Source organism: Coregonus clupeaformis, chromosome 17 (assembly GCF_020615455.1).
Source record: "Coregonus clupeaformis isolate EN_2021a chromosome 17, ASM2061545v1, whole genome shotgun sequence".
Taxonomy (NCBI): domain Eukaryota; kingdom Metazoa; phylum Chordata; class Actinopteri; order Salmoniformes; family Salmonidae; genus Coregonus; species Coregonus clupeaformis.
Genome location: NC_059208.1, coordinates 19445504 through 19466099, shown reverse-complemented (window position 1 = coordinate 19466099; position 20596 = coordinate 19445504). Strand labels below are relative to the sequence as shown.

General features: G+C 47.0%; 1 protein-coding gene across 1 annotated transcript; it reads right to left on the bottom strand.

Annotated features, from left to right (window-relative positions):
- Positions 1-17880: 17880 nt before the first annotated feature.
- On the bottom strand, positions 17881-19988 carry LOC123492830 (extensin-like). Its single transcript, XM_045225971.1, has 2 exons — positions 19880-19988; positions 17881-18683 (listed from the first exon to the last, which is right to left on the bottom strand). Exons 1-2 carry the CDS (start codon positions 19986-19988, stop codon positions 17881-17883), a joined length of 912 nt encoding a protein of 303 aa, XP_045081906.1.
- Positions 19989-20596: the final 608 nt, after the last annotated feature.

Below are 20596 nucleotides of genomic sequence, written 5' to 3'. Positions count from 1 at the left end.
CGCCTGACCATTGGATTGGGGGTGAAAACCAGATGTGAGACTGACTGTAGCTCCAATGGCCAAACAGAAGGACTTCCAGACAGCAGAGGTAAACTGAGGGCCACGGTCGGAAACGATATCACTGGGCAAACCGTGGACCCTGAAAACCTCCCTAACCAGGATCTCGGACGTCTCCGAGGCAGAGGGAAGCTTGGCAATAGGCACAAAGTGGGCGAACTTGCTGAATCTGTCCACGATAGTCAGAACGACTGTGTTCCCCTCAGAAGCGGGCAACCCAGTGACGAAGTCCAGGGCCAGATGCGACCATGGTCGCCGGGGAATAGGAAGGGGGGTGAAGTAGTCCAGAGCTGGGCCGACTGGTACTCTTATTCTGCGCACACACTGGACAGGCAGCAACAAAACCCCGAGTATCCTCGGCCATGGCAGGCCACCAAAAACGTCTGCGAAGAAACGCCATTGTCCGAGCCACGCCAGGGTGACAAGCCATCTTGCTGGCGTGGGACCATTTGAGGACAGCAGGACGAACCGACTCAGGCACAAACAACCGACCGGGTGGACCGTTACCGGGACCGGGCTGAGTCCGAAGGGCCGCCAGCACCTCCTCCTCAATCTTCCACATAACTGCTCCCACGACGCAGTTCCGGGGAGGATTGTCTCGGTCTTGGACCCACTCTCCTCCGTCTTGGAGAACATCCGGGACAAGGCGTCCGCCTTGCCGTTCTTAGATCCAGGTCGGAACGTCAGGGCAAACTTGAATCGTCCGAAAAACAACGCCCACCTGGCCTGACGGGGAGTTGAGACGTTTAGCCGATTGCACGTAAGCAAGATTCTTGTGGTCAGTCCAGACAATAAACGGTTGCTCCGCCCCCTCCAACCAGTGGCGCCACTCCTCCAAGGCAAGTTTCACCGCGAGAAGCTCCCGGTTACCCACATCGTAATTCCTCTCCGCAGGCGAAAGGCGACTAGAGTAGTAGGCGCAGGGATGGAGTTTACTGTCCGTGGAGCATCGCTGCGACAGGATGGCGCCAACTCCCACATCAGACGCGTCCCACTTCAACGACGAACTGACGGGCCGTGTCCGGTTGAGAGAGAATCGGTGCGTTGGTGAATCGCCTCTTCAAATCCAGAAACGCTCGATCCGCCTCCGGATTCCACTTGAAGGTCCTGATACTGGAAGTCAGGGCAGTTAACGGAGCGGCCACACGGCTGTAATCCCGGATGAATCTGCGGTAGAAATTCGCAAACCCCAAAAATCTCTGGAGCTGCAATCTCGTACCGGGCTGGGCCCATTCCAGAACCGCTCTAACCTTCTCCTGGTCCATCCTAATCTCTCCCCTGGAGATGATGTACCCGAGAAAGGATGTCGTGTGGGCGTGAAACTCGCACTTCTCGGCCTTCACGAACAGGCGATTCTCCAACAATCGCTGCAGAACCTGCCGGACATGCTGGACGTGGTCGGAAGGTTCCTTCGAGAAGATCAGAATGTCATCCAGGTAAACAAACACAAAGAGACCGATCATATCTCTCAGGACGTCGTTCACCATACTCTGGAATACCGCTGGAGCATTGGTCAGTCCAAACGGCATCACCTGATACTCGAAGTGACCCATCGGTGTATTGAAACCCGTCAACCACTCGTCCCCCTCTCTGATCCGGACCAGGTGATACGCATTGCGTAGGTCTAGCTTGGTGAACACCGTAGCACCCTGTAAGGAGTCGAAGGCAGAACTCATCAAGGGCAGGGGATACTTGTTCTTGACCGTGATGTCATTCAACCCCCGATAATCAATACACGGTCGAAGAGAGCCATCCTTCTTACCCACAAAGAAGAATCCTGCCCCCCAGGGGGTGATGACGAGGGACGAACGAGACCAGCAGCTAGGGACTCCTTGATGTAGGTCTCCAACGCCTCACGTTCAGGTCGGGAGATACTGTATAACCTTCCCTTGGGGTAGACAGCTCCAGGAACCAGGTTGATGGCACAATCATATGGTCGGGTGGGGAGGGGAGTGACAGAGCCTTCTGCTTACTGAAAACTTCCCCCAAATCGTGATATGTCTCGGGAACCAGGGACAAATCTGGGGGTTTAGCCTCAATCACCTGACTGGGAACCGAATGGGGGCAGGCAGTCTTGAGACAGTTAGCATGACAATCAAGGCTCCAACTCGTTACCTTGCCCGTCACCCAATCGAACGTGGGATTGTGTTCCTTCAGCCAGGGGTATCCAAGGACCAGAGGAACATGGGAAGACGGCAGAATGAAGAATGAAATCATCTCAGAATGATTCCCCGACAACCGCATCTTAACCGGTTCAGTCCTCATCGTGATACGTGCCAGACTACTGCCGTTCAGAGTGGTCGCTTCAATGGCTTCCGGCAATTGCTCCTTGGAAAGCCCCAGCTGTTCCACCAACTCGGCATCAAGAAAGCTTCCATCGGCACCTGAATCGATAAAAGCGTTAAGCGCTAAGCTCTGATTCCTGTTCACAAGGGTAGCCGGGAAACGGGGTCTGACAGAGGTACTGAGAGGTTGAAACTGGCTCGCTAAAAGTCCTCCCAACTTTAGCGAGCCGGGCAGTTTGACGACCGCCGGGAACAAGTGGAGATGAAATGTCCCGAGCTACCACAGTAGAGGCAGCAGTTGGTCTTACGTCTATGTTGACGCTCCTCCTTGGTTAACCCGTGCCGCCCCACTTGCATGGGTTCAGAATCGGGAGAGAGGACCTCTCCACTAATCCATTGTGGTGGAGAATGATCGACGTGTTCTGGTCCACCACCCGACCCGACTGGGAACTGAGAAGCTGATCGATTGGACGGACCCCATTGCTTCTCCCTCCTTCGCTCTCGGACTCGATTATCCACCCGAATAGACAAGGCTACCAAGCTGTCCAGGTCACTAGGCTCCGGATAGGAGATCAACTCATCCTTGAGCTGCTCCGACAGACCCTGGTAAAAGGCCGCTTGCAGAGACTCCTCGTTCCACCCACTCTCCACAGCCAACGTCTTGAACTCGATCACGAAGTCGGCCACGCTGCGAGTTCCTTGGCGAAGTGAAAACAGGCGCCTAGCTGCGTCCCTCCCTCGGACGGAATGGTCGAAGAGCTTCCTCATCTCGGCCGTGAACCCCTGGTATGAAGCCATGCAGGGATCCTGTCGTTCCCAAACGGCTGAAGCCCACTCCAGCGCTCGACCACGCAGCAACTCAATCACAAAGGCTATCCTAGCCTTGTCTGTGGCATAAGAGTAGGGCTGTAGATCGAACACTAATCCACACTGCATAAGGAAGGAACGGCATCTTCCCAGCTCCCCTCATATTTATCCGGTCGGAACCTTGGGCTCACGGATGGACACAGCTTCAGAAGCGGCAGGCGAGATGGGTGAAACCGGTAGTGGATCCTCCACCGGACACTTACGTTGGTTCTGGACCTCCGTCAGACCGGTAGAAAGGTTCCGAACTGACAACGCGATCTCCTGTAGTACCGTGCTATGATGGCCCAACATCTTCTCCTGCTGGGTAATAGCATGGCGAACGGAGTCCAGGTCCGCTGGGTTCATTACTGGCCGGATCGTTCTGTCACGGTTTACTATGCCAGAACCCAGAAGCAGACCAGGACAAGGTACGTTGAGAGAAAGGTGAGTGTTTATTAATAGATTCCGAGTGAGGCTGAATAATCCAGGGAACAGAGCGGGTGGCGTGGATGGGTTGTTGAGGGTGCAGTGGTTGGTCCGGTACTGGCTCGGCAGCCGCCCGACCATCAGGCAGAGGTTGGGTGAAGGTTCCGGGTGAGAGACTGCAGACAGAACAAAAACGGAGGTCAGTACACAGCAAGTCACAAGGTGCAAAACAAACAAAACTAACACTAATGGCTCAGAGGCTGATACGCTGACAAACATACTGTTCATAGCTAACGATCCGGCAGGAACTGGATGTTAGGCCAGAGCCTAAGAAGGGTGATGATCAGGACCAGGTGTGCAGATTGCTGATGGGATGCAGGTGCGGAAAACAAGAGCGCTCCCCGGAGCGTTCCCGAACCCTCGGGAAACTGGAGATTACGAACCGGAACACTAGTCACCAGACAGGACCCGACTCAGACAGCCGGGATCGTTACACAACACATGTTTACGCTAGACTGTGTTGCAGTATGATGACGACAACACATGTTTACACTAGACTGTGTTGCAGTATGATGATGACAACACATGTTTACACTAGACAGTGTTGCAGTATGATGATGACAACACATGTTTACACTAGACCGTGTTGCAGTATGATGATGACAACACATGTTTACACTAGACTGTGTTGCAGTATGATGATGACAACACATGTTTACACTAGACTGTGTTTCAGTATGATGATAACAACACATGTTTACACTAGACTGTGTTGCAGTATGATGATGGCAACACATGTTTACACTAGACTGTGTTGCAGTATGATGATGACAACACATGTTTACACTAGACTGTGTCGCAGTATGATGATGACAACACATATTTACACTAGACTGTGTTGCAGTATGATGATGTCAACACATGTTTACACTAGACTGTGTTGCAGTATGATGATGACAACACATATTTACACTAGACTGTGTCGCAGTATGATGATGACAACACATGTTTACACTAGACAGTGTTGCAGTATGATGATGACAACACATGTTTACACTAGACTGTGTTGAAGTATGATGATGACAACACATGTTTACACTAGACTGTGTTGCAGTATGATGATGACAACACATGTTTACACTAGACTGTGTTGAAGTATGATGATGACAACACATGTTTACACTAGACTGTGTTGCAGTATGATGATGACAACACATGTTTACACTAGACAGTATTGCAGTATGATGATGACAACACATGTTTACACTAGACCGTGTTGCAGTATGATGACGACAACACAGGTTTACACTAGACAGTGTTGCAGTAGGATGATGACAACACATGTTTACATGTTAGAATTAGAATATAGCTCTGTGAAACGACACTTCTGACAGTCAGATTTAGATAAACTACTGTGTAATTATTGAGTGAATGGAACCTTTTTCCATCTCTGGAACCTGGGGACTTCAAAGCTGAACGCCTGCTGTGTATGGCCACAGTATCAGCATGCCATGTTAACTATCTGCATGCTATGTTAACTATCAACACGTCATGGTATCTATCTGCATGCTATGTTAACTATCAACACGCCATGGTAACCGTCTTCATCTTGACCCCGCTGGGTAATCAGGCCTGTCGGACGGCCAACCTCTGTATCTACCTCTGAATCAACTGGCCATCAACTGGTCAAGTTGACACTGTGTTTCTGAATAACATCACCAAGAGGTAACATATACTGTATACTGAACAAAAATAGAAACGCAACATGTAAAGTGTTGGTCCCATGTTTCATGAGCTGAAATAAAAGATCCCACAAATGTTCCATATGCACAAAAGCATATTTCTTTCAAATTGAGTTCACAAACGTGTTTACATCCATGTTAGTGAGCATTGATAAGATAATCCATCCACCTGACAGGAGTGGCATATCAAGAAGCTGATTAAACAGCATGATCATTACACAGGTGCACCTTGTGCTGGGGACAATAAAAGGCCACTCTAAAATGTGCAGTTCTGTCACACAATACAATGCCACAGCTATCTCAAGTTTTGAGAGAGCGTGCAATTGGCATGCTGAATGCAGGAATGTCCACCAGAGCTGTTGCCAGATAATTGAATGTTCATTTCTCTTCCATAAGCTGCTTCCAACGTCATTTTAGAGAATTGTTTCACAAGCTCACAGAACGGGACCGCTGACTGCTGAAGCGTGTAGCGCGTAAAAATCGCCTGTCCTCAGTTGCAACACTCCCTACAGAGTTCCATACAGCCTGTGGAAGCAACGTCAGCACAATAACTGTTTGTCGGGAGCTTCATGAAAAGGGTTTCCATGGCCGAGCAGCCGCACACAAGCCTAAGATCACCATACGCAATGCAAAGCGTTGGTTGGAGTGGTGTAAAGCTCGCCACCATTGGACTCTGGGGCAGTGGAAACACGTTCTCTGGAGTAATTAATCACACTTCACCATCTGGCATTCCGACTGATTAATCTGGGTTCGGTGGATGCCAGGAGAACGATACCTGCCCCAATGCTTAGTGCCAATTGTAAAGTTTGTTGGAGGAGGAATAATGGTCTGGGGCTGTTTTTCATGGTTCGGGCTAGGCCCCTTAGTTCCAGTGAAGGGAAATATTAACGCTACATACAGCATACAATAATATTCTAGACGATTCTGTGTTTCCAACTTTGTGGCAACAGTTTGGGGAAAGCCCTTTCCTGTTTCAGCATGACAACGCCCCCGTGCACAAAACGAGGTCCATACAGAAATAGTTTGTCAAGATCAGTGTAGAAGAACTTGAATGGCCTGTGCAGGGCCCTGACCTTAATCCCATCGAACATCTTTGGGATGAATTGGAACGCAGACTGCGAGCCAGGCCTAATCACCCAACATCAGTGCCCGACTTCACTAATGCTCTTGTGGCTGAATGGAAGCAAGTCCCCGCAGCAATGTTCCAACATCTAGTGGAAAGCCTTCCCAGAAGAGTGGAGGCTGTTATAGCGGCATAGGGGGGGACCAACTCCATATTAATACCCATGAATTTGGAATGAGATGTTGGAAATCCATAGATTAGGGTCTAAGGAATTTATTTCAATTGACTGACTTCCTTATATGAACTGTAACTCAGTAAAATCTTTGAAATTGTTGCATGTTGAGTTTATATTTTTCTTCAGTATATAATAAGAACATTAGGCGTCCTACAACAGAGAAACACAGGGTTAATAACATATTAGGTGTCACATAGTCAGAATCAACAGTAGTCTGAATGAATATAACGGAAACACGTCCATATGGTGCTCTGATATGAATCCAGTCCAGTATATTATTATTGTGATGATGCTTTGTGTGACTAAATGAGCCCAACATAAGCTGTGTGGTATCATGAGGGGCTTTGTCAGACAGACTGCTTCAGACCGCTCCACACTCTGTGTATCATGAGGGGCTTTGTCAGGCTGCTTCAGACCGCTCCACACTCTGTGTATCATGAGGGGCTTTGTCAGACAGACTGCTTCAGACCGCTCCACACTCTGTGTATCATGAAGGGCTTTGTCAGGCTGCTTCAGACCGCTCCACGCTCTATGTATCATGAAGGGCTTTGTCAGGCTGCTTCAGACCGCTCCACACTCTGTGTATCATGAGGGCTTTGTCAGACTGCTTCAGACCGCTCCACACTCTGCGTATCATGAGGGGCTTTGTCAGGCTGCTTCAGACCGCTCCACACTCTGTGTATCATGAGGGCTTTGTCAGACTGCTTCAGACCGCTCCACACTCTGCGTATCACGAGGGCTTTGTCAGGCTGCTTCAGACCGCTCCACACTCTGTGTATCACGAGGGCTTTGTCAGACTGCTTCAGACCGCTCCACACTCTGTGTATCACGAGGGCTTTGTCAGACTGCTTCAGACCGCTCCACACTCTGCGTATCATGAGGGGCTTTGTCAGGCTGCTTCAGACCGCTCCACACTCTGTGTATCATGAGGGGCTTTGTCAGGCTGCTTCAGACCGCTCCACACTCTGTGTATCATGAAGGGCTTTGTCAGGCTGCTTCAGACCGCTCCACGCTCTATGTATCATGAAGGGCTTTGTCAGGCTGCTTCAGACCGCTCCACACTCTGTGTATCATGAAGGGCTTTGTCAGGCTGCTTCAGACCGCTCCACACTCTGTGTATCATGAAGGGCTTTGTCAGGCTGCTTCAGACCGCTCCACACTCTGTGTATCATGAGGGGCTTTGTCAGACAGACTGCTTCAGACCGCTCCACACTCTGTGTATCATGAGGGGCTTTGTCAGACAGACTGCTTCAGACCGCTCCACACTCTGTGTATCATGAGGGGCTTTGTCAGGCAGACTGCTTCAGACCGCTCCACACTCTGTGTATCATGAGGGGCTTTGTCAGACAGACTGCTTCAGACCGCTCCACACTCTATGTATCATGAGGGCTTTGTCAGACTGCTTCAGACCGCTCCACACTCTGCGTATCATGAGGGGCTTTGTCAGGCTGCTTCAGACCGCTCTACACTCTGTGTATCATGAGGGGCTTTGTCAGGCTGCTTCAGACCGCTCCACACTCTGTGTATCATGAGGGTCTTTGTCAGGCTGCTTCAGACCGCTCCACACTCTGTGTATCATGAGGGGCTTTGTCAGGCTGCTTCAGACCGCTCCACGCTCTGTGTATCATGAGGGGCTTTGTCAGGCTGCTTCAGACCGCTCCACACTCTGTGTATCATGAGGGGCTTTGTCAGGCTGCTTCAGACCGCTCCACACTCTGTGACATTCTGTCTCTCTTGACATTTCCATGTCTGAAAATTTTTCATGCATTTGTATTGTTGTTCCCCCCCCCCAATTCATAAATAATGTATTTATTTATCATGAAAATCTGTTTTGGAATTAGACTAGCACACTTCAAAGACGGACAGGCTTTGATATGTCTGATTTTCAGTGAGTATCAGTGGATATATTCAATTTATGTAAAGTACCTCCGGGGTAATAAAGGTGGCGTTTGAATACATTTGACTGAACTAAATTCTATAATGAGGAGGTTTCTGCCCTTATCATTAAAGTAGTAAATCAAATCCCCAGTTTTAATGGATCATTTGGCTGCAGAACATACTGTAGGCCCCGTGAACGGACAACACAACACCGCTCTGAGTCTGTATACACAGATATACAGTACATACTGTAGATTGAACTGACTGGGCGTCTGTCTACACAGATATACAGTACATACTATAGAACTGACTGGGCGTCTGTCTACACAGATATACAGTACATACTATAGAACTGACTGGGCGTCTGTCTACACAGATATACAGTACATACTGTAGATTGAACTGACTGGGCGTCTGTCTACTCAGAAATACAGTACGTACTGTAGATTGAACTGACTGGGCGTCTGTCTACACAGATATACAGTACCTACTGTAGATTGAACTGACTGGGCGTCTGTCTACACAGAAATACAGTACGTACTGTAGATTGAACTGACTGGGCGTCTGTCTACACAGAAATACAGTACGTACTGTAGATTGAACTGACTGGGCGTCTGTCTACACAGATATACAGTAAGTACTGTAGATTAAACTGACTGGGAATGAAATGGTGGCTGATTCTCTCCTTACTCTTCTCCTTTATATCTGAGTTCAGTCGGTGTCTCGGGGGAATACAAATATTATTTTAACTTCTGTCTTCCAAACATCCTGAATTAGATATCGCCACATGCCACACACGGCCAGGGCATCCGGGAGGGTGGGGGGAGCTGGATGATAATTAATTAATTAGAGAGAGAGAGAGAGAGAGAGAGAGAGAGAGAGCTGGCTGGATGACATGGTGATGGACTAACCAGGCCAGGCTTCAGGCTGAGCTCCAGCCTCACTTACAGTCTCAGTCCCTGTCCCTCAGAGGCCCTGTTCTGTTTAGGTGTCACCATTCAGACTCTCCCTGGCCAGAATAATACACACACTTCACAGGTCTCCTCTGACCTCTAACCTGCCAGCCAATCAATGTTATTCAGCTACTGGAAGACATACTAGGATACCTCAACACACCTCACACAGGCGGCAGGTAGCTTAGTGGGTAAGAGCGTTGTGCCAGTAACCGAAAGGTCACTGGTTCTAATCCCTGAGCCGAATAGGTGAAAAATCGGTCGATATGCCCTTAAGCAAGGCACTTAACCCTAATTGCTTGTGTAAGTCGCTCTGGATAAGAGGTTACAGTAGAACCAGGAATACAAGTCCTTTATTATAGAACGAACACTGTCTAGTATAATACCTGATTTATCCTGCTTATTCAGTCTACAGTAAACAGCCATGCAAGATGACACAGGAAATATAAACTGTTTGAATTAGTATATTTTAGAACAACAGTGAGTTATTTCTTTGTGTGTATTTGAGTATAAAGTCACAGGGACTAGACCCAGTTCCATATAATCCTCCTAATGACTATAGTCCTTGACCCTATATAAAGACATCTACCTAACAACTATAGTCCTGGAACCTATATAAAGACAGCTACCTAACGACTATAGTCCTGGACCCTATATAAAGACATCTACCTAAGAACTATAGTCCTGGAACCTATATAAAGACAGCTACCTAACGACTATAGTCCTGGACCCTATATAAAGACATCTACCTAAGAACTATAGTCATGGAACCTATATAAAGACATCTACCTAAGAACTATAGTCCTGGACCCTATATAAAGACATCTACCTAAGAACTATAGTCCTGGACCCTATATAAAGACATCTACCTAACAACTATAGTCCTGGAACCTATATAAAGACATCTACCTAAGAACTATAGTCCTGGAACCTATATAAAGACAGCTACCTAATGACTATAGTCCTGGACCCTATATAAAGACAGCCATCTAACAACTATAGTCCTGGAACCTATATAAAGACATCTACCTAAGAACTATAGTCCTGGACCCTATATAAAGACATCTACCTAACAACTATAGTCCTGGAACCTATATAAAGACATCTACCTAAGAACTATAGTCCTGGACCCTATATAAAGACATCTACCTAAGAACTATAGGCCTGGACCCTATATAAAGACAGCTACCTAACAACTATAGTCCTGGACCCTATATAAAGACAGCTACCTAACAACTATAGTCCTGGACCCTATATAAAGACAGCTACCTAACAACTATAGTCCTGGATCCTATATAAAAACAGCTACCTAACAACTATAGTCCTGGACCCTATATAAAGACAGCTACCTAACAACTATAGTATTGGACCCTATATAAAGACAGCTACGTAACAACAATATTCCGGGACCCTATATAAAGACATCTACCTAACAACTATAGTCTTGGATCCTATATAAAGACAGCTACCTAACAACTATAGTATTGGATCCTATATAAAGACATCTACCTAACAACTATAGTCCTGGACCCTATATAAAGACAGCTACCTAACAACTATAGTATTGGACCCTATATAAAGACAGCTACGTAACAACAATATTCCGGGACCCTATATAAAGACATCTACCTAACAACTATAGTCTTGGATCCTATATAAAGACAGCTACCTAACAACTATAGTATTGGATCCTATATAAAGACATCTACCTAACAACTATAGTCCTGGACCCTATATAAAGACAGCTACCTAACAACTATAGTATTGGACCCTATATAAAGACAGCTACGTAACAACAATATTCCGGGACCCTATATAAAGACATCTACCTAACAACTATAGTCTTGGATCCTATATAAAGACAGCTACCTAACAACTATAGTATTGGATCCTATATAAAGACATCTACCTAACAACTATAGTCCTGGATCCTATATAAAGATATCTACCTAACATCTATAGTCCTGGATCCTGTATAAAGACATCTACCTAAGAACTATAGTCCTGGATCCTACATGAAGACACTCTGACCCTCAGCTGTCTCCAGCCTGCAGCACATTACCTGCTGCAGCTCAGATTTCCCCCATCAGTCCTCTTCCTGCTCTTGATATTAAGAATAGATATTTGACATGTGTGAGGGGCTGACGGAGCTGTGAATGGCAGAGCTGAATGCTTGTCCATCACTCTATTCACTGGTTACAGGTGGTCAGGTGGTCTCATCTCCCTCCTCATATCTGCTGCTGCATGACAGCAGTCTGCAATTTGCATGTTCGACAGACAACAAAATGGCCTGTGCATGTCAAACTAGGTGGTGATGCGTGACAGTTTGAACACAATGCTGTCTCCCCCTAGCCTGACCCTCGACCCGCCTCATGTCTCCTTCACAATCACAAGAAGATGGGAGAAATCAGCCTGCCCTTCTCCACAATGCATCTGATACCAATACAATTATTATGGTCTCTCTCTCTCTCTCTCTCTCTCTCTCTCTCTCTCTCTCTCTCTCTCTCAGAGTGGCTTGTCTTGGTCTGTCTTTCCCAGAGGCCTTTAGGGTCGTTTTAGGACAAAGATATTGAGTTACAAGGAATTGTTGTCAAGATGATCTGTTGTTGTGGCCACATGGATGAATGCATTGACACTTGGTGACTCTTGATGCATTGACATAATGGTGATTATTTGGAATGTTTTGACTGGTCTGGGAACCATTTTGATCCATGTTGTAATAATAAGGTGAAAGCTAATCTTTAATCAGTCATTTAACAGTCTAATACTGTAGGAAGACAATCACAGGAAGATTCTTTGTTCAGCTCTTAACGTTCCTAAAAGCAATATCTACCAAAGGGATATTATCTCTCCTCTTATAACACATGATAATGAAGCTGCTATCTTCACCTACATTACCTGATCATCACTATGATGAAACAGCTGCACTAATTACCTGTTAACACCTGAACACTTCCCTGGTGCAGCTTACTATTGGAGGATCACTTCCCTGTTCCTTCCCTGGTTCAGCTCTCTACAGAGGTTAACTCACTGTGAAATATGAAGAGGCCTCTTTTACTACAACCTCACCAAATGGACTCTCATCGGTTTGGATATTAACTTTCTTCTGCTTGTTAAGGCAGATAAGGGAATGTTTTAAATGGATCTCAGTGTAGAATATATCCAGGAGTAGAGTTTTAGATTTAAGCCATAATCACTCTCTGGTTTTAACTATATACTTTACATATTTAAGGAGATAGTTACTTCATGAGCTCATGTTGTAGGGGTTGGAGTTAGAAGTCACTACCGTATCTCTGGGGGTTAATGAATGGGGGCAGGCCGCCTGATTACAATGTTTAATATCCACAGAATAATCCTGAATTCTAGGATAGTCAGCAGAATTTAAACAGCCCGGGTTTGAAACAGCCCAGGTTTGAAACAGCCTGGGTTTTAAACGACTTCTAGAAGTTCTATTTTGTCTCTTTATCTTTTGGAAGAATACAATGGTGGTTACCTCATCAGCCCAATATATTTTGGAAGAATACCATGGTGGTTACCTCATCAGCCCAATATCTTTTGGAAGAATACCATGGTGGTTACCTCATCAGCCCAATATCTTTTGGAAGAATACCATGGTGGTTACCTCATCAGCCCAATATCTTTTGGAAGAATACCATGGTGGTTACCTCATCAGCCCAATATCTTTTGGAAGAATACCATGGTGGTTACCTCATCAGCCGAATGTCAAACTAGTGAATAGTTCAAAACAAAAAAATGCTGTTATAATTAGGATTCTCCTTTTTCTATCTAGAACACATCTTGTACAGTAGGTGACATGGATACTTTGTAAAGTTTATAAAAGCAGCCTGTCTGTGAGAGCAGATTACTAAACCTTCAGTTAATATGTCTGTCAGTTCAGAGGCAGCCACCAGTCAACCCTGGCAACATAATTAACACTCTTGTCATGATTAGTGTTTGTCTGTTTAAAATAATCCTTGAATATATCTCATGCAGGAGATATTTGAGTTCCCGTTGCGCTTGGGAACCTCTGAAAGCATCTGAATAAAGACATCCATTTTCTTTTTGTTTCTTTGGAGCGCCGTTGTCTGACAGGAGAGATTAGCTGGAATGTTAGTTTAATCCTCTCTTGGAGTGCTGCTGTGTGTACCGTAAAACTGTGCCATTACAGCAGCTCTTCATATCAAACACACAGAGGAAAGCCTCCGACCACATCAGACCTCTTCTGTAAGCTGTTGTCACAACACAGGAGGAATGTTAAACTACAGCTGTGTTCCAACCTGAAGCAGCCTCCTCCTCATCATCATGAACAGCTAGAACATCACCTCCACCTACCTGGACGAGGGAGAACAGCTAGAACATCACCTCCACCTACCTGGAGGAGAGAGAGAACAGCTAGAACATCACCTCCACCTACCTGTAGGAGAGAGAGAACAGCTAGAACATCACCTCCACCTACCTGGAGGAGAGAGAGAACAGCTAGAACATCACCTCCACCTACCTGGAGGAGAGAGAGAACAGCTAGAACATCACCTCCACCTACCTGGAGGAGAGAGAGGACAGCTAGAACATCACCTCCACCTACCTGGAGGAGGGAGAACAGCTAGAACATCACCTCCACCTACCTGGAGGAGAGAGAGAACAGCTAGAACATCACCTCCACCTACCTGGAGGAGAGAGAGAACAGCTAGAACATCACCTCTACCTACCTGGAGGAGAGAGAGAACAGCTAGAACATCACCTCCACCTACCTGGAGGAGAGAGAGAACAGCTAGAACATCACCTCCACCTACCTGGAGGAGAGAGAGAACAGCTAGAACATCACCTCCACCTACCTGGAGGAGGGAGAGAACAGCTAGAACATCACCCCCACCTACCTGGAGGAGGGAGAGAACAGCTAGAACATCACCTCCACCTACCTGGAGCAGAGAGAGAACAGCTAGAACATCACCTCCACCTACCTGGAGGAGGGAGAACAGCTAGAACATCACCTCCACCTACCTGGAGGAGAGAGAGAACAGCTAGAACATCACAGAGAGAGTCTGTTAATAGATAATGTATTGTCCTGCCTGGCTGAGAGAGTCTGATGATAGATAATGTATTGTCCTGCCTGGCTGAGAGAGTCTGATGATAGATAATGTATTCTCCTGCCTGGCCGAGAGAGTCTGAGAGAGTCTGATGATAGATAATGTATTCTCCTGCCTGGCCGAGAGAGTCTGAGAGAGTCTGATGATAGATAATGTATTCTCCTGCCTGGCTGAGAGAGTCTGAGAGAGTCTGATGATAGATAATGTGTTCTCCTGCCTGGCTGAGAGAGTCTGATAATAGATAATGTATTGTCCTGCCTGGCTGAGAGAGTCTGATGATAGATAATGTATTCTCCTGCCTGGTTGAGAGAGTCTGAGAGAGTCTGATGATAGATAATGTATTATCCTGCCTGGTTGAGAGAGTCTGAGAGAGTCTGATGATAGATAATGTATTCTCTTGCCTGGCTGAGAGAGTTTGAGAGAGTCTGATGATAGATAATGTATTATCTTGCCTGGCTGAGAGAGTCTGAGAGAGTCTGATGATAGATAATGTATTCTCCTGCCTGGCTGAGAGAGTCTGAGAGAGTCTGATGATAGATAATGTATTCTCCTGCCTGGCTGAGAGAGTCTGATAATAGATAATGTATTGTCCTGCATGGCTGAGTCTCCATCAGATTGTCTCTGTCTTTACATCAGACCAGCCGTGTCTCATTAGTACGGACAAGCTAACATCATCCAGCTCCTCCTCTCCTCTCCTCTCCTCTCCTCTCCTCTCCTCTCCTCTCCTCTCCTCTCCTCTCCTCTCCTCTCCTCTCCTCTCCTCTCCTCTCCTCTCCTCTCCTCTCCTCTCCTCTCTCCTCCACACTCCATTCCTCTGTTTTATTGTTGTTATTTATCTCCCTCATTACTGAGTGTATTTATTTCACATGGAGCCTCTCTGTGAGATGGAGCCTTTCTCTATGTCTCTCAGTGCCAAGTCCGTCCTCAGGGACAAGAGGCCCATGCTCTTGCTGGCAGAGTTACCCTGACTGTGGAGAGAAACAAAGAAACCTCTCCCCAGCTCCACCCTACTGATCCCTGGGCCTGGGGGAGGCAGGAGAGGGGGAGCCCCAAATGAATAATACAAGAAAAGAAGGGAAGATTTGATGATAAGCTCCCATAACCTCAGTGTAATACCGTTGTAGTGAGTCCTGGTGCTCAGAGGATTTCCAACATAAAACAACAACATAAAGGTCTTCTGATGTACTAGCAGTCATCCTATTATTAGGTCTCTAACCCTACCCTAACATCAAAACCCTACCCTAACATAAAAACCCTACCCTACCCTAACATCAAAACCCTACCCTAACATCAAAACCCTACCCTAACATAAAAACCCTACCCTACCCTAACATCAAAACCCTACCTAACATAAAAACCCTACCCTAACATCAAAACCCTACCCTAACATCAAAACCCTAACCCTACCCTAACATCAAAACCCTACCCTAACATCAAAACCCTAACCCTACCCTAACATCAAAACCCTAACCCTACCCTAACATCAAAACCCTACCCTAACATCAAAACCCTAACCCTACCCTAACATCAAAACCCTAACCCTACCCTAACATCAAAACCCTACCCTAATATCAAATTCCTAACCCTACCCTAATATCAAAACCCTACCCTAACATCAAAACCCTAATCTTACCTTAACATCAAAACCCTACCCTAACAACAAAACCCTAACCCTACTCTAACATCAAAACCCTACCCTAACAGAACTCTACTCTAATGGAACCCTACCCTGACATAACTCTACCATAATGGAACCCTACCCTAACAGAACTCTAACCTAATGGAACCCTACCCTAACAGAACTCTACAATAATGGAACCCTACCCTATCAGAACTCTACCATAATGGAACCCTACCCTAACAGAACCCTACCATAATGGAACCCTACCCTAACAGAACTCTAACCTAATGGAACCCTACCCTATCATAACTCTACCCTAATGGAACCCTACCCTAACAGAACTCTACTCTAATGGAACCCTACCATAACATAACTCTACCATAATGGAACCCTACCCTAACAGAATTCTACCATAATGAAACCCTACCCTAACAGAACTCTACCATAATAGAACCCTACCCTAACAGAACTCTAACCTAATGGAACCCTACCCCAACAAAACTCTATCATAATGGAACCCTATCCTAACAGAACTCTACCATAATGGAACCCTACCCTAACAGAACTCTACCATAATGGAACCCTACCCTAACAGAACTCTAACATAATGGACCCTACCCCAACATAACTCTACCATAATGGAACCCTACCCCAACAGAACTCTACCATAATGGAACCTTACCCTAACAGAATTTTACCACAATGGAACCCTACCCTAACAGAACTCTACCATAATGGAACCCTACCCTAACAGAACTCTAACCTAATGGAACCCTACCCTAACAGAACGCTACCATAATGGAACCCTACCCTAACAGAACTCTACCAAAAGGGAACCCTAACAGAACTCTACCATAATGGAACCCTACCCTAACAGAACTCTACTCTAATGGAACCCTACCCTAACAGAACTCTACCATAATTGAACCCTACCCTAACATAACTCTACCATAATGGAACCTTACCCTAACAGACTCACATTAAAAGCAGCAAAACACATAATTACTGGTGTTAATATAATGAGCTCTTTGAGATAAGCTGCTGGTCTAAGCTCCCCCTCAGAGGACAATGGAATTGACTCAGAATTACGTGAGCTGTTCCTCAGACATGAGCAAACATATTTTATAGATAATTAGTAGATCATTTCTCACGTACAGTATGTCTGGTAGAGGGTGAGGAGACAGAGTTAAGGCAGGTAGCAGGGTGATGTGGGGAGGAGGCAGGTAGCAGGGTAGCAGGGTGGTGTGGGGAGGAGGCAGGTAGCAGGGTAGCAGGGTGGTGTGGTGAGGAGGCAGAGTTACGGCAGGTAGCAGGGTGATGTGGGGAGGAGGCAGGTAGCACGGTAGCAGGGTGGTGTGGGGAGGAGGCAGGTAGCAGGGTAGCAGGGTGGTGTGGTGAGGAGGCAGAGTTACGGCAGATAGCAGGGTGACGTGGGGAGGAGGCAGGTAGCACGGTAGAAGGGTAGCAGGGTGGTGTGGTGAGGAAGCAGGTAGCAGGGTAGCAGGGTGGTGTGGGGAGGAGGCAGAGTTACGGCAGGTAGCAGGGTAGCAGGGTGATGTGGGGAGGAGGATTGTAGCAGGGTAACAGGGTGGTGTGGGGAGGAGGCATGTAAAAGGGTAGCAGGGTAGCAGGGTGGTGTGGTGAGGAGGCAGGTAGCAGGGTAGCAGGGTGGTGTGGGGAGGAGGCAGAGTTACGGCAGGTAGCAGGGTAGCAGGGTGATGTAGGGAGGAGGCAGGTAGCAGGGTAGCAGGGTAGCAGGGTGGTGTAGTGAGGAGGCAGAGTTACGGCAGGTAGCAGGGTAGCAGGGTGATGTGGGGAGGATGCATGTAGCAGGGTAGCAGGGTGATGTGAGGAGGAGGCAGGTAGCAGGGTAGCAGGGTGGTGTGGGGAGGAGGCAGGTAACAGGGTAGCAGGGTGGTGTGGGGAGGAGGCAGGTAGCAGGGTAGCAGGGTGGTGTGGGGAGGAGGCAGGTAGCAGGGTAGTAGGGTAGCAGGGTGGTGTGGGAGGAGGCAGGTAGCAGGGTAGCAGGGTGGGGGTGGGGAGGAGGCAGGTAGCAGGGTAGCAGGGTGGTGTGGGGAGGAGGCAGGTAGCAGGGTAGCAGGGTGGTGTGGGGAGGAGGCAGGTAGCAGGGTAGCAGGGTGGTGTGGGAAGGAGGCAGGTAGCAGGGTAACAGGGTGATGTGGGAAGGAGGCAGGTAGCAGGGTAGCAGGGTGGTGTGGGGAGGAGGCAGGTAGCAGGGTAGCAGGGTAGCAGGGTGGTGTGGAGAGGAGGCAGGTAGCAGGGTAGCAGGGTGGTGTGGGAAGGAGGCAGGTAGCAGGGTGGTGTGGGAAGGAGGCAGGTAGCAGGGTAGCAGGGTGGTGTGGGAAGGAGGCAGGTAGCAGGGTAGCAGGGTGGTGTGGGGAGGAGGCAGGTAGGAGGGTAGCAGGGTGGTGTGGGGAGGAGGCAGGTAGCAGGTTAGCAGGGTAATTGGGTGGTATGGGGAATGCCCCCTAGCTGTTAACACTGTTAACAATCTGTATGACTATGACCAGAGCACTACATAGATCAGGATTACTGCTTTATTTTGGCTCTAATTAATAGTGAATTCTACCTCTTCTCCTTTATACAAGCCTCTTCCTCTCTCTCTCTCTCTCTCTCTCTCTCTCTCTCTCTCTCTCTCTCTCTCTCTCTCTCTCTCTCTCTCTCTCTCTCTCTCTCTCTCTCTCTCTCTCTCTCTCTCCCTGAGAAGGGCTGGGTTGTGTATGATGAGTGGGGTTTAGTGGTTGGCAGGAGTCTTTATCTTTCATACAGTGTGAGGAGACTCAAGGTGAAAAGCTGAGACCCTGGGGCATGTCTCCACATCCAAGGCTTTGGTTAACAGCTCCAGTAGAGGTTTCCATCTTCCTCTGAACATGAGAGAGATAATCACTGATCAAAACACATCAGCTCTCTGCTGTCAGAGTTACCTTACATAAGATGGAAGACTGAGCTAACTGTGCCTCTGGTTGGAGCACTGGGTCAACTGAACTGTACACTTTGAAATGTTAACATCAAGTCCAGAATATAAACACACACACACACCGTCAGATCGGAAAAGATCTGCTTTGATAATTACTGCACTTCGGTTAATGACATTGTCATGACTTCAGCATAACATTACTAGGATTTGAATGAAGTTGGCAGTTGGTGTTTTAAGCATAGGGATTTGACAGTTTAATTGTAGATACAGTGAACTGTTCAAGTCTTTGATTCTTTAATGGAGAGAAGCTATCATGGTTTCTTCGGCCGATTTTGCATGAAGCAACTTCACACAATTGCAGAGTTGCACTGTAGTTGCTTTGCCTCCGCAACAACTTACCAGAAGTTTAATGTATGAAGTTGACCAGCACTCTGTCTAATGAAGGCACCCAGAGAGAACTGACTCCCAGTCTCAAGGAAAGTATTGTGTCTTAGAGAATGTATCATGAGAACCATAGAGTTACTCAAAATGATGTCACCTGCAATGTCCAGCTGCAACCAGAATGTGGTGATGTGATATCACCGTCACACGGCCATGGGAAATGAGCTGAATTAATATGATGACTGCAGTATTTTGACAGTTGTAAATGTTGAAGGGAATCGCAGGCCCTCTGAAGCCCTGTGAAACACATTAGTGACTGATAGTCTTGAAGAGCGATATTCTGTTAGAGGTATGGTCTGGTCCGTCTTACTGGCTGGGAGGAGGAGGAGGATGAATAGTTGATGCTCTTTCTTGATTAAACAGAGACCGTACACCTGATGAAAGCCCAGGGTGAGAGGCTTGATGGGATAGTTAGTCATAATGACTTTCTGATTAAGGGGGAGAGGACTCCATCATTGACAGTCACTAGAGTCATAATGACTTCCTGGTTAGGGAGGAGGGGACTCCATCATCGACAGTCACTAGTACCATAATTATTTCCTGGTTAGGGGGGAGGGGACTCCATCATCCACAGTCACTAGAGTCATAATGACTTCCTGATTAGGGAGGAGGGGACTCCATCATCGACAGTAACAGAGTCTGAAGTCTTATTGAAAACATTATTGTTTTAAATTGACTTACTGAAACTCTATTAGGTTTATTTATTGTTGGTTTTATTTCCAGTTGAAGTGAGGGCGTCTAGTTGTGGTTCAGAAGACAAAACAGAAAACACATCATCAGTGTCTCTGCATCTCCTACAGACATAGAGGAGCTGATCTGATCTGGCAGGGCTTAGGTTTGGTGCAGAATGGCTTTACCATCTCTGTAACTGATCCAGAGACAGGATTAGTGATGGTTCTTCTTTCATTCAAAACAAGACCAACGCTTGGTGGAGAGGGGGCAGGGATCCAACACTTCTCTTATAGTTTATAGGATCCACATTTACCGTGAAAGACTGTATTACTTTGCGTCTTCTCGTTTAAATATT